Source organism: Temnothorax longispinosus, chromosome 11 (assembly GCF_030848805.1).
Source record: "Temnothorax longispinosus isolate EJ_2023e chromosome 11, Tlon_JGU_v1, whole genome shotgun sequence".
Lineage (NCBI taxonomy): Eukaryota > Metazoa > Arthropoda > Insecta > Hymenoptera > Formicidae > Temnothorax > Temnothorax longispinosus.
Window position 1 is genome coordinate 15,935,539 of NC_092368.1, and position 12,260 is coordinate 15,947,798.

The 12,260-nt window shown below is 39.3% G+C and overlaps 1 protein-coding gene across 1 annotated transcript; it reads right to left on the reverse strand.

Annotated features, from left to right (window-relative positions):
* Positions 1-146: 146 nt before the first annotated feature.
* Positions 147-3,860, reverse strand: LOC139822571 (RCC1 and BTB domain-containing protein 1-like). Its single transcript, XM_071794414.1, has 10 exons — positions 3,466-3,860; positions 3,195-3,397; positions 2,686-2,859; positions 2,334-2,595; positions 2,123-2,250; positions 1,762-2,046; positions 1,493-1,617; positions 852-949; positions 649-779; positions 147-554 (listed from the first exon to the last, which is right to left on the reverse strand). Exons 1-10 carry the CDS (start codon positions 3,551-3,553, stop codon positions 414-416), a joined length of 1,635 nt encoding a protein of 544 aa, XP_071650515.1. The 5' UTR covers positions 3,554-3,860; the 3' UTR covers positions 147-413.
* Positions 3,861-12,260: the final 8,400 nt, after the last annotated feature.

A 12,260-nucleotide genomic window follows, 5' to 3' on the forward strand; every position in this document is an offset into this window, starting at 1 on the left:
TTTTTGATAATAAAAATTAATATATATATATATATATATATATATATATATATATATATATATATATAATATATATATATAATATAAATATATATATATATATATATATATATATATATATATATATATATATATATATATATATATATAAATGGATAAATGATAAATCTCTCTTGGTGTCAAAACATTTATATATATGTATGCCCAGAGGTATGTTCCGGGATTGTTTACGTTTGCTAAAATGTACAGTCCTGGAATATACCCTCACATTCGTAATCAGATTTCAAACATACATATATATATATATATATATATATATATATATATATATATATGTTTTGACACCGTTGCAAAATCACAAGATTTTCGTCCATTCCTGTCGAGGCGCATTGTTCTTGAGATACACAGATGAATTACGTCCTAAAAACACCGGCTTTGCCCGCCTTAATTATAAAAGTTTTTAACGTATTCTCGTCCAGCTTGGCAAAATTTTCCGTCTGTGTTACAGCCGTCATGTGATTCAAGGCAAACTTGAAGCAGAATTCTTCTAGTTCCTAAAAAATTGCCATCCGCATTCAATAATACATGTACATTAAACAGATATCGCAGTTAATGAAATATTAATAATGAGCGTTAATGTTTGATTACCTCCGCGCTATATTCAATTGCAATGCTATATAAGTAGGCGACGTTTGATACAGTAATTCCTTGCTTTATCATACGAATGCAGTGCTTCTTGAGACTGCTCTCACAGTACGCGTTAGCCAGATCCAAAAGTTCTGTAATGAGAGATATCGCTTCAATAATGAGGACACGTAGACTGATAACCATTCATAGCGCACTTAACTCACCTAACGCCTTCTCCACAGGTAGATCAATCACGTCAGTGTACAAATACTTCAGGAACGCTTTGTAGACGATGTATGAGAATTGATCATGCTCGATGACGCTAGAAGGGAAGAACGTTGAAATGAGAAAAATTTTAAAAATCTTTTGTTGAGTTAACAGTGAAATGTGTTTGACCGGGTAGGAAATAAGTAAAAACTATTAATCATTATATGAAATACTACGTAACACTATTGTAGTATCGAAATACGTATTTCATTAGTAGTACAGTACAATGAGTATTAATAGGAATCGGCAGTATCGCAGCTTGTTAACACCGAGAATTATTCGCTAACCGCTCTTCTTCGTGTCTTGATTGGTTCACTCGGCGGTTCGGACTCGACTTCCCTTGACGACATGGCCGTCAATTACCAACGCAATATCGAAATTAACAAAAAAGTAGATTATTTCGCGTCGTTCAGCTATGATCCGCCACAATAAAAAACGCGTGCATATCGAAGGCGCGACGACACAATTTTAAATATTGCCGACCCTATAGCTACGGCAGTTGCGCCAGAGCAGCGCGTATCTCATTTTGCCTTGATATCACTGACGGAACATACCTACATTTAACATAAATAACAATGATCCTTTGTTAAATGATTACCTCTGGTTGTTTTCTGCCCAATTGTGCTGAAACATAGTTCTAAAGTACGGGCAGCGGATTTTCAAGATAGCCTTGTGCACGTGGATACATTGGCCCTCCACTTGTATCGTGAGGTCGCTCGTCGACTTGAAAAGGAGAAAAAAATCATTAGAGATAAATGCGCACAATACTGGGTGCTTTCCAGAAAGAGACACAGAGGACACAGTGTAACATTGTGTTCAACTGTGTACGCGAAACGAACAGATACGGGACAATAGAACAAGACATACCGGATCGTCGAATGCAGTTTTCAGGCATTCCAATATGCTCGACTCTTCATTTGGGTGTAGGATTAGCGGTTTGTGCATGACGCTCGGCGATCCGTAGCAAGCAAGCGCGTCGTGCACGTTCGAGAATGGAGTCGCGGTCGGGGTCGTGATGCTCTGACCGCGGCAGTGACCCCACATGTAAACACGGCCTCCCTCGGCAACGGCGATACTTATGTGATTGTAGTGCAGAGCAGCGATGTCGGACACCCTTCCCATTTCGTGCGTAATTTGATGATGACCAACCAACTATTGATCATGAAATCCTTTTCTTCTTTTCTTTTTTTTCGTTCTATTTCTTTATGATGACGATAAATGAATTTACCATAACTGGATTGCAGGCATTTGTCTTGTTGCCGATCCCCAGCTGGCCGTAACTATTCCCGCCCCAGACGTAGAGCTTCCCTTCGTCGGTGAGCGCCAACGTGTGCGCGTATCCGCAAGCCACCTTAACTGAAACAATATCGATTGCTCAGCAATCCCGTTTCACTTTTCGTTCTCTTCTATTTTTATCGGTCTATCGAGGTGAGAACTACCTATCACAGTGCCTATTAGCGAGCCGACCCGACTCGGCGTCATTTGATTTACGTAATTGCCTATCCCCAGCTGGCCGACGCCGTTGTAGCCCCAACCGTACACCTCGCCGTTCTCGATGACAGCCATGGTAGAGGTCTGACCGCAGGAAATGTAGACAACCTTCTTCCCAGCTAAATTAGAGTTCACCTGTCTAGGTGCACCTTGATTTGTGCTGATACTGCTTCCCACTTGTCCGCAATTATTTTGTCCCCAGGCATACACCTAAATCGAAACCTGACTATGTCCTGACTATGTAGCTCGTAACGACAGAGAGTTATTGTTATCGTATTTCGACGAACGATCTTTACTTACCTCACCGTCTTCGGTCAGAGCAACGGAATGGTGACTCCCACACGCGATGTCCACGATGCGCTTCATGTTCAGACCGTTTCCTAGAGTGGGCATATTCACTAGAGTAGGCGTAAGACCTTGATTACATGTTCCATTCCCCAGCTCGCAATAACCGTTGTGACCCCAGGAAAACACCTTTCAAAAACATTGCTGTCATTAATTCTAACGTTTCACAAGTGCGTCGCCTAACTTAATGATTCGTAAAATGTCTGTCAATTCTTCAAAATTGCTGGATTCATCAATAAAGAATGACACAATAGAAAAATCCAAATGTCTTTTTGTACTCTTATAAAAACATAAAAAACATAGATAAGTATCAGTTGTACAAAATATACGAGTTATATTAATTATTCTATGGGCTCCTTCGTCCTTAATAAGAATTATATGTATTCCATAGAAGCGTTATAAAGATACCAACTAAAGATTCATATTTGATTTTACTTCGACGTACAAGAAACCTCCTAGCGTACCTCTCCCTCTTTCGTAAGCATCAGTACGTGAGGTCCGCTGCCATACGCGAACGTTTTTATATCTTTGTCGCACAAGGCATCCACCTTCTTTGGATACAGCGTGCTATGCGCGTCCCCCGTTCCCAGACAACCGGCGATGTTATTACCTAGGGCGTGCACCATTTTATCCCTTGTCACGATTAAGGCCTCATTACCCAAGTTACCTGTTTTGAAACGTAATGGTTAATAGCACTGTCAAAGTATTGCGAGGAAAAAGAAGAGAACAAATTACCGTATACCACAACCATGTGAATCTGCGAGACGAATTCCGGTTCCAGTAAACTGAAGATCGGCCAGCTTCGTAGATCCGAGGTGCACATGTCGTTTTAGGGGATCGCCTCTTCGCAAATGCTTTGTTTCGTAAGCTTCGTTCCTCTCGGTGTCTCTTTTTACAGCCGATTTCAAGCGGAAGATTATCTTACCGCTTTACGGGTCAAAGCACATAACATGGCGTAGCGATATACGACGGTCGTAGTCCCCGACCTGACAGATCAGGATACGCCAAAGCTTGTGCGTTACTTACGTCCACGACTACGACTGTCATATGTGCTTTGGCCCTACCACCGCTTACGTCAATGAGCGTACGTAATGCCCGATCTACAATAGCTGTAGTAAGCTGTAGTAAGCCTCAAGATGTAAGAAATTGACCAATCACAGTCGATTATTCTCCTCACATTCGCCTGTAATGGTCAATTTCTTACGGCTTGAGGCTTACTACAGCTTACTACAGCTATTGTAGATCGGGCATAATTGCCATCAGTTGCTTGGCCGCGTTCAGCAGATACAACTGTGGTGCTATTCCGAACGCAGCCAGGTGATGCTGGAGCCGTCTGTATAACCGACAAAATTACCATTTTCTATGTTATCAACCTATATCTGTCCTTTGTATAGTCAAGGATATAGACAAGGATAGCACCTAACATTGCACGCATACATACGACCGATACACACATTGACATCATACTTGTTACGCTTCCAAATCTTGATTTGGGGGGGTTTATCGATGTTTTTATTGTTGTGCAATTCAGGGGAATTTGTTTACGCGTTCGTACCAATGGTATATCTCTTATATGAAATACATCTTGTGACGAGCTGACAGCTCGCCGCAACTCGAGACGCCATATTGGAATAAAAGTAGATAAGGAAATCTGTACTTTCGTAATTTTTTCTCGTTGTCTACATAAAATCGGAGTTCCCCTGAATCATTAATGTATGTACTGCAATTCTGGAAAAGGATTTTTAATTCTATCAAATTAATACGACGCTACGTGACGACAAAGAAATGCCGTAATAATCGGTAAAACAGACGGCACCAGCATCACCTTAAACAGTTCTGGGACACTTCGGCTCAGAAAGCGTCTTTCAAATAAAGCCAGAAAACCAATATAGATAGTGTCAGAAGTAGTAAATAACGCTTTCTGCGCATGCACGAACTAATATATATATATATATATATATATATATATATATATATATATATATATACCTGGTCTTTTTATATAGATAAATAGATAGAGAAACAGATAGATAGATAGTGGATTTATTCTGTTCTTTTTGCGGGGTACAGAAGGACTCCCGCTCCTTTTACAAATTTTCAATTCTAATGTCTACCTAAAACTCTCTGCCTTTTATATCGTCTCTATCTCCTCCTCTCACGGCATTTACCGCTTTCTCTTCTCCGCCACTCTCTCCTTTCGTTCGCCACATATTTATTTTTACAATATCCGCTTTCTTACAATTCTATCGCTCCGCATATATATTTCTTTATTGTATTATATATCCTTCCACTCCACTCTCTCTCTCTCTCTCTCTCTCTCTCTCTCATACTTGTTTTCCTTCGTCTGTCCATCCTTCTCCTTCTTCTTCTAAATTAAATAGATATATAAACGCGCATATATCAATATTTTTTTTTTATCGCATATTTTGATAGTTATGTGTATTACGGAATTAATAGTTGCTTTCCATTTACATCGAAACTCAGATAATTCTCACTTGCGACGTCATTCTGTCTTTATTATTCATTAGTTACCAAAAAGGATAGAACGACGTCACAAGTGAGATTTATCTGAGTTTTGAGTGTAATAGTTGGTCTAGTTTACACCGATCTCTTGATACGCGTATCAAATGGTATATTTGAACTGATCAGCCAATAATCAGATTTATTTACTAGTTATTTACTATTTAATATGCGTATCAAGTGATCGGTGTAAACTAGGCCAGTAACAGTATAATATTAAAGTTAATTAAATAGTGCGCGTGAAGCGCGCGTCTGATGATATGTCTACTATGCGTCTAGTATATAATAAGAAAAAAATATTGAAAGTGTGTATATGTATGTGTGCATGCAGTGTGTGTCACTGGTGTGCAATTGTCCGCGATGATGAACTCGGGTCCGAAGGTTCGTTAGGCCCAAAGGATTGCGCGGATCAATCCTCCCTGCGGGAAGATCCGTTCTCCTGTCTATTTTTCTGTCGCATTTTCCGTCTCCTCCTCCCTCTCTCCCTAATTCAACAGTTTTGTAAATACCCTCTTCATTCTTTTTTAGAATGTTCTAAAACGTCGAAAAATCACTTTTGTACAAAATGTCCGTGTGTATGTATGTATGTATGAGTGTATGTGTGTGTGTGTATGTGTTGTCCGTATGTGCTCTAACTTCCGTAATTTTTAAGATTTTCTCAGATGTATTTTTTTTTAATCGATAGAGTATCATGTAAGGAAGGTTGGGATTGAATTTGGCGATGATCGGTAAAGCGGTTCTTTTTAAATAAAATTTTGAATTTTTTTTAGAAATGTCCGTGGTTGCTTTAATTTCCGCAAATTTGGAGATATCAATCTATTTCTAATTTTATTATATTTTTCAGTCTTTTCTACCTCTATTTTATATATAATTTTTTAAGATTTGGATGATTAGACCCAGCTTTATACGCGATCAAATGTCCATAACTTTGATCGCATATAAAGCTAAGTCTAATCAACCGAATTTAAAAGAATTATATATGAAATAGGGGTAGAAAAAACCGAAGTAAAAATTGTTTTTTGAGTTTTCGATGCCAATGTGTTGCTTATGTTCGAAAACGTCGAAAAATCGTAGAGTATCATTAAAGGTAGGTTGGTGTTAAATTATCTTTTTTTTTGTTTGTGGTATAACTTCCGTAATTTTTAAGATATTAGGATGTTTTTTTTTAATCGATAGAGTATCATTCAAGGAAGGTTGGTATTGAATTTGGCGATGATCGATAAAGGTTCTTTTTTAAAAAAATTTTGACTTTTTTTAGAAATGCCCGTGGTTGACCTTTGTAAGTCAACCCTTGTGGTCTAACTTTTGTAAATTTTGAAATATTGGGCTATTTCTAATTTTATTATATTCTTCAGTCTTTTGTACCTCTATTTCATATATAATTCTTTAAGATTTGGCGAAGATCGATGAAGGTGTTACCGATTTCTGCTCGAAAAGTTACATGTATAAGTTGTATATGTAATTTTTATATAGAACTAGCTTTTTTTTGTAAATCCCTTTACCAATCATCGCCCAAATCAATCACCTTTACATTCTGTATCTGTAATTTTTAATCACTTTTATTTATATAAAAAATTAGGATATTAAAATGGTGAACTTCCACACCACCCGTTGTGGATTCAATTTGCTAATTTCCTACTCTCTCACTTCAAAATTGTGACTTTGCTATGTGCAAATTTCCACATCTCAATTTGATGAGGAAGCCAAGTGTAAATTTCTAATTTGCACAATTTTAATTTGATAAGGAAGCCAAGTGTTTTCTCTGTAACCTCCTCATCCATCCCTTTCAAACTCATTGATGGGACTTTCTGTCCTCCCCTAAGAATTTAAAATTTATGAAAGAGCACATAATTTTTTACAGATTCATCTCCCATACATGTCCCAGCAAACCTATTAATGGGACGTCCTGTCCTCTTCTAAGAATTTAAAATTTATGAAAAAGCACATTAATTGTACAATTTAATATCCCATACTTGTCCCATCGAACTCATCGATGGAACCTCCTGTCCTCCCACAAGAATTTAAAATTTATGAAAAAGCACATTAAGGACGTTCGATGGCTACAACAAAATGCAGAGAGTTTCATGAAATTTTAATATGTTGTTCTGGAATGCAAAATAGAATTATGTAAATTTTTTGGGAATTTTTCACCGTCCCGTTTAAAAAAAATCTACTCCAAAAATTGTACTTTTAACATAGGTTCTTATGGGAAATGCATATTGCATACCTTCAGAATGAAATAAGTGCAAGAAAAAATGCAAATGATAAGGAAAAAAAAATATGCACAACTCATACAGATCTTTTTAGTACCTTCAAAAATTTTAACGATAATTTTCAAGCCGTTAACATCTCCAGTATTTACAATGTTTTGAACTAGCCCAAACATTCCATCCTTAAGGAAAACACAATTATTTGGTTGACTTATAGTCAGAGTATAAGATTCGTGTTCATATCTTTTATATTGCGATATGACTGGAACTATATTGGCTATTGGGCCATTTACATGCTTATTTATAAGACCTCTTGCTTGATTTTTAAGATAATTTTTCGTATTAACTAATTCTCTTTCACATAGCCTACGACAAATTTGCTGGAGAGGCTTGGAAGATGTTTTAATAAGCCTTTTCAATCTACCTAACTTGTCTTCAAATGGATAAGCACTAAAGTTCATAAGGTTTCCAAACCTCATCACATCAGAAATCAAGTGCAATAATATATATTATCTACCTCATCTGCAATAATAAACAAATAACATGATACACCAGCATATCTCAAAAATATTTCTAATTCCAATAGCGCTTACCTATGAGTGGAGGAATTACTAAAGAAAGGTCAGGTGATCTGAATTGTACATTCATATCATACTCGTCACTAGGTCTTTCATTTTCTTTATCTATTATTCCCGGATTCTCACGCACATGAGCCTCCGTCTCTTTTTCGTGCCGTGCTTTCTTTATTCGTTTCTGAATTCTTTTGCGAGCTTTTTCAAGTTCCATATTGATATCTATCTTCTGCACCGCATTTTTTAGGTACTTCTAGATTATCATCAACCATTTCTTCCTCTGTGTCTGACCTTTCATCAATTGTACCAATTCTCCTTCATTTTTTTTAACTCTTTGATTTTTCAATCTTTGCAGAGCATTCCGTACAGAGCTACTACTTCTGATTTGAAGATGCTTTTTATAATTAGACTTTGGTGGCCTGGGTAGAGCCTTTCCCTTTTCCTTGGAAAGTGTGTAATTAGTAACTTGCTTCCTGGACCAAGACATTGTCATATATATTTTTCTTTCTTTTCTTCTTTAGATTATTGATCAAATTTGATAGTAGATATGTCATTTACTATTCACGGGTATTTATACACTGCGCATATTTCACGCATTTTTGTAGAACAATTTATAAAATTATAAATAGAATTCTGTCTCGAATTCTGTCGCAAATTATAGATCGTGTACAGTGGGCTTTATTATAGTAAATACCATAAACCCAAAGCACATTAACGCGACCACTCTGCTGAACAGTTGCGTGCAAATCTTCGACACGGTATTCGGCGACTTCCCCGGCGCCACCTTTACATTAAGTGCACAATTTAATCTCCCATACTTGTCCCATCAAATTCTATTGATGGAACCTCCTGTCTTCCTATAAGAATTTAAAATTGATGACAAAGCACATTAATTGTACAATTTAATTTCCCATATTGTCCCATCGAACTTAATGATGGGACTTCCTGTCCTCTTCTAAGAATTTAAAATTGATGAAAAACATATTATTTTAAACTTTTTAAAACTGTTGGTAATTATGCAGATGATTGTTAACTTGACACAAGAAATATATTTCAAGTTCATTAAACACAGTGCGACGAGTTAATTCTTTCTCCGACCCGGAATTCTCGAATCCTGTGCCGACCCTGAGCACCAACTCCTGGTTACGGCACAAAAATATAAAAAGGTAAAATTTTCTAAAAATTTAATACATATATAGTAAAAAATACTTTATTTTATATCACACGTGCGTGGAAAGTGGCCCATTACGCGCGCGCCATCTGTGCGACAAATAGCCAATTCCACACGCGAGAATTAAATTCCCCACTCGAACCCGTGCAGGAATGAGATATTCCCGCACGGCTTCGAGTGAGAAATCTCTCGCGCGTGCGGAATCGGCCATCCGTCGCACAGATGACGCGCACGCAATAGGCCACTTTCCACGCACTTCGTAATATAAAATAGAGTGTGTAACACGTGCGGGTTGAGAATTGGACACTCGTGCGGGTGATCGCACTCGCCTTCGGCTCGTGCGTCCACTCCGCATCTCGACTTCCCGCACTTGTTACACAAATAACTATTCCCAGACGGGACGTTGAAACGGACGCTCATACAGCGGCTGTCAGCATCCCAGGAGCAACGAACGCGACAGCTATTGGAGCACGAGGAACTTGGCGACAGGAAGCCATCACAATTTCTACGCCACCTGCGAGGACTGGCAGGCACCGCAGTGCCAGATAGCCTACTAGCGAAGACTGTGGCTGGGGAGACCAGCCCAGATGCAGGTCATCCTAGCAACACGTCAAGGAGACCGATTAGAAGAGGTCGCAGAGCAAGCCGACCGCATACATGAAGTCAACGTCCGCGCAATCGTCGCGGCAGTAGAACCAGCAGGCACAGAAAGGACATCTTTAAAAGCGCAGATCTAGGCGCTAACAAAACAGATAGCAGCTCTAACGACACAGTTTTACAAGGAAAGCGATGGAGAGAGAATCGGTCCCGCAGCAGAGAGCAAAATCGCGGCCGCAGCCGCAGCCGTAGCCACACCAGGGGATTTACAATGGAACACTGCTTTTATCACCGGACCTTCAAAGACAAGGCACGGAAATGCGAGGATCCACCGGAGGCCTGCCGACCGAGACGCCTGGCGCCGGACAAACTAAAAGCAGCAAAGATAGAATTCAACCTATTACAACGAGAAGGAATAATCCGGCCTTCGAAGAGTCCGTGGGCAGCACCACTGCATATGGTCCCCAAGAAAGCGGACCAATGGAGAGCATGCGGAGACTACCGCCCAGTAGGTAAACAGGCGGACCAAGCCGGACAGGTACCCGGTACCACATATCGAAGACTTCTCACAGTCTCTTCACAAAAAGACCATTTTCTCAACAATAAATCTGGTCAGAGCATACAATCAGATACCAGTCAACCCGGAGGATATACCGATGACGGCCATCATCACACCCTTCGGCCTATGCGAATATGTATACATGCCGTTCGGCCTAAGAAACGCCGTACAAACATTCCAACAATTCATCAACGAAGTATTACGTGGACTAGATTTCTGCTATGCTTACATCGATGACATATTGATAGCTTCCACAAACGAGGAAGAGCATGAGCGCCATTTGAGAGAAGTATTCGGGCGCCTGCAACAGTACGGGATACGACTGAATCCGGCCAAATGTACCTTTGGGGTGCTAGAAGTACAATTCCTGGGATACCTCGTCTCAAAAGACGGAACACGACCACTGCCAGAAAAGGTAGAAGCGATACGAAACTTCCGAAAACCGGAGACCATAAAACAACTCTGACGATTCCTCGGCACAATCAATTTCTATCGCCGATTCGTGCCAAGCGCAGCAAAGGAACAAGCAGTACTGAACGACGTACTCGCCGGAAAACAGAAAAAAGGAAATAAGACGCCGGTCGAATGGACACCAAAACTAGAAGCCGCCTTCGAGCATTGTAAGAGGAGCCTTGCCCAGGCGACGCTTCTACCCCATCCACAACCCAATGCCCCGGTAACCCTGACGACGGACGCCTCGGACACCGCCATAGGAGCGATCATACACCAGCTGGTGGAAGGACAAGCACAGCCACTAGCGTTCTTCAGCAAAAAGTTGTCTAAAGCACAAACGAAGTACAGCCCATACGACAGAGAGCTGATGGCAATATACGCGGCAATAAAGCACTTGTACACAGACCATAAACCATTGGTATACGCGATGATACAAAATCCACTGAAAAGTTCGCCAAGACAAGCCCGACACCTCGAGTTCATAAGCCAGTTCACAACAGACATCCGACATATTATAGGCGCCGAGAACGTGGTAGCCAACGCCTTATCATAAAAATATTTTGTCGTGGTCCCTCCAAGGGATTCGATGTCCAGCTCTCATAACATGTACTAAGACAATAATACTGTGAGCCTGCATTTGGTCATTTGACCTTCGAAGATTTTTGATCATAGCGCGTTGAGCTCGTAATGAGAAGGGTTACAAACGTAGATGTTTAAAAAATTATGTGTCCATTTAAAAAAATTAAGTTGACCTTTATTTGACCATAACGCCTCCACCCAAGGTCAAATTTTCTTTAATCAAAGTACTCTTTGCTACCCTATATTTTCTCCAAACCGTGTTTTGGTATCTTTACTAGTTACCGAGATATTCCGACTGTAAGTTTTCAAATTGACACCCTGTATAAAATAGAATGTCTGTATGTCTGTTCTTTATACACTCTTAAACTATTCGACCGAATTTTTACCAAAAGTATATAAAATAGGGGTAGAATTTTCCGGGGAATGCTTTTACATTAATATACCGATTTATCGATTTAGTTAAAACCGGTTTAAAAATTTTATTAATTTTTTGAGGATGGGTTTAATTGCCACGATGTGTATTATTTTTCAATAATAATTTATTTTTTTTAAACCGGTTCAAAAATTTAACTAATTTTTCGAAAATATAAAGGATTCTTTGCAATTGCCTGATAAGCAATTGCCTGATAAAGGCATTTTTTTTATATTAAGGATATTGAAACTCAAATGAAGTCGTTTGAAGAAAAACGACTCCCGGGCGAAGCCCGGGTAACCAGGCAGCAGCAGTTCACATGCTGCTTCACAAATTCGGAAATGTGTATATGTGTGTACATGTGCGTGTGTAACTGTGTATAAATGGCTGCGATGTTAAGAACTCGGGTCTTAAGGCCAAAGAATTGCGCGGGTTAATCCTCTCTACGGGTATTCCC

What these genes read in the sequence shown, in the direction of transcription:
- LOC139822571 (XM_071794414.1), bottom strand. Translation starts at nt 3,553, where the DNA reads ATGTGCACCTCGGATCTACGAAGCTGGCCGATCTTCAGTTTACTGGAA. An exon ending in ATGCCTGCAATCCAGTTATG is followed by an intron (nt 2,047 to 2,122) that starts GTAAATTCATTT and finishes CATGATCAATAG; the next exon opens with TTGGTTGGTCATCATCAAAT. An exon ending in ACCTGTGGAGAAGGCGTTAG is followed by an intron (nt 780 to 851) that starts GTGAGTTAAGTG and finishes CTCTCATTACAG; the next exon opens with AACTTTTGGATCTGGCTAAC.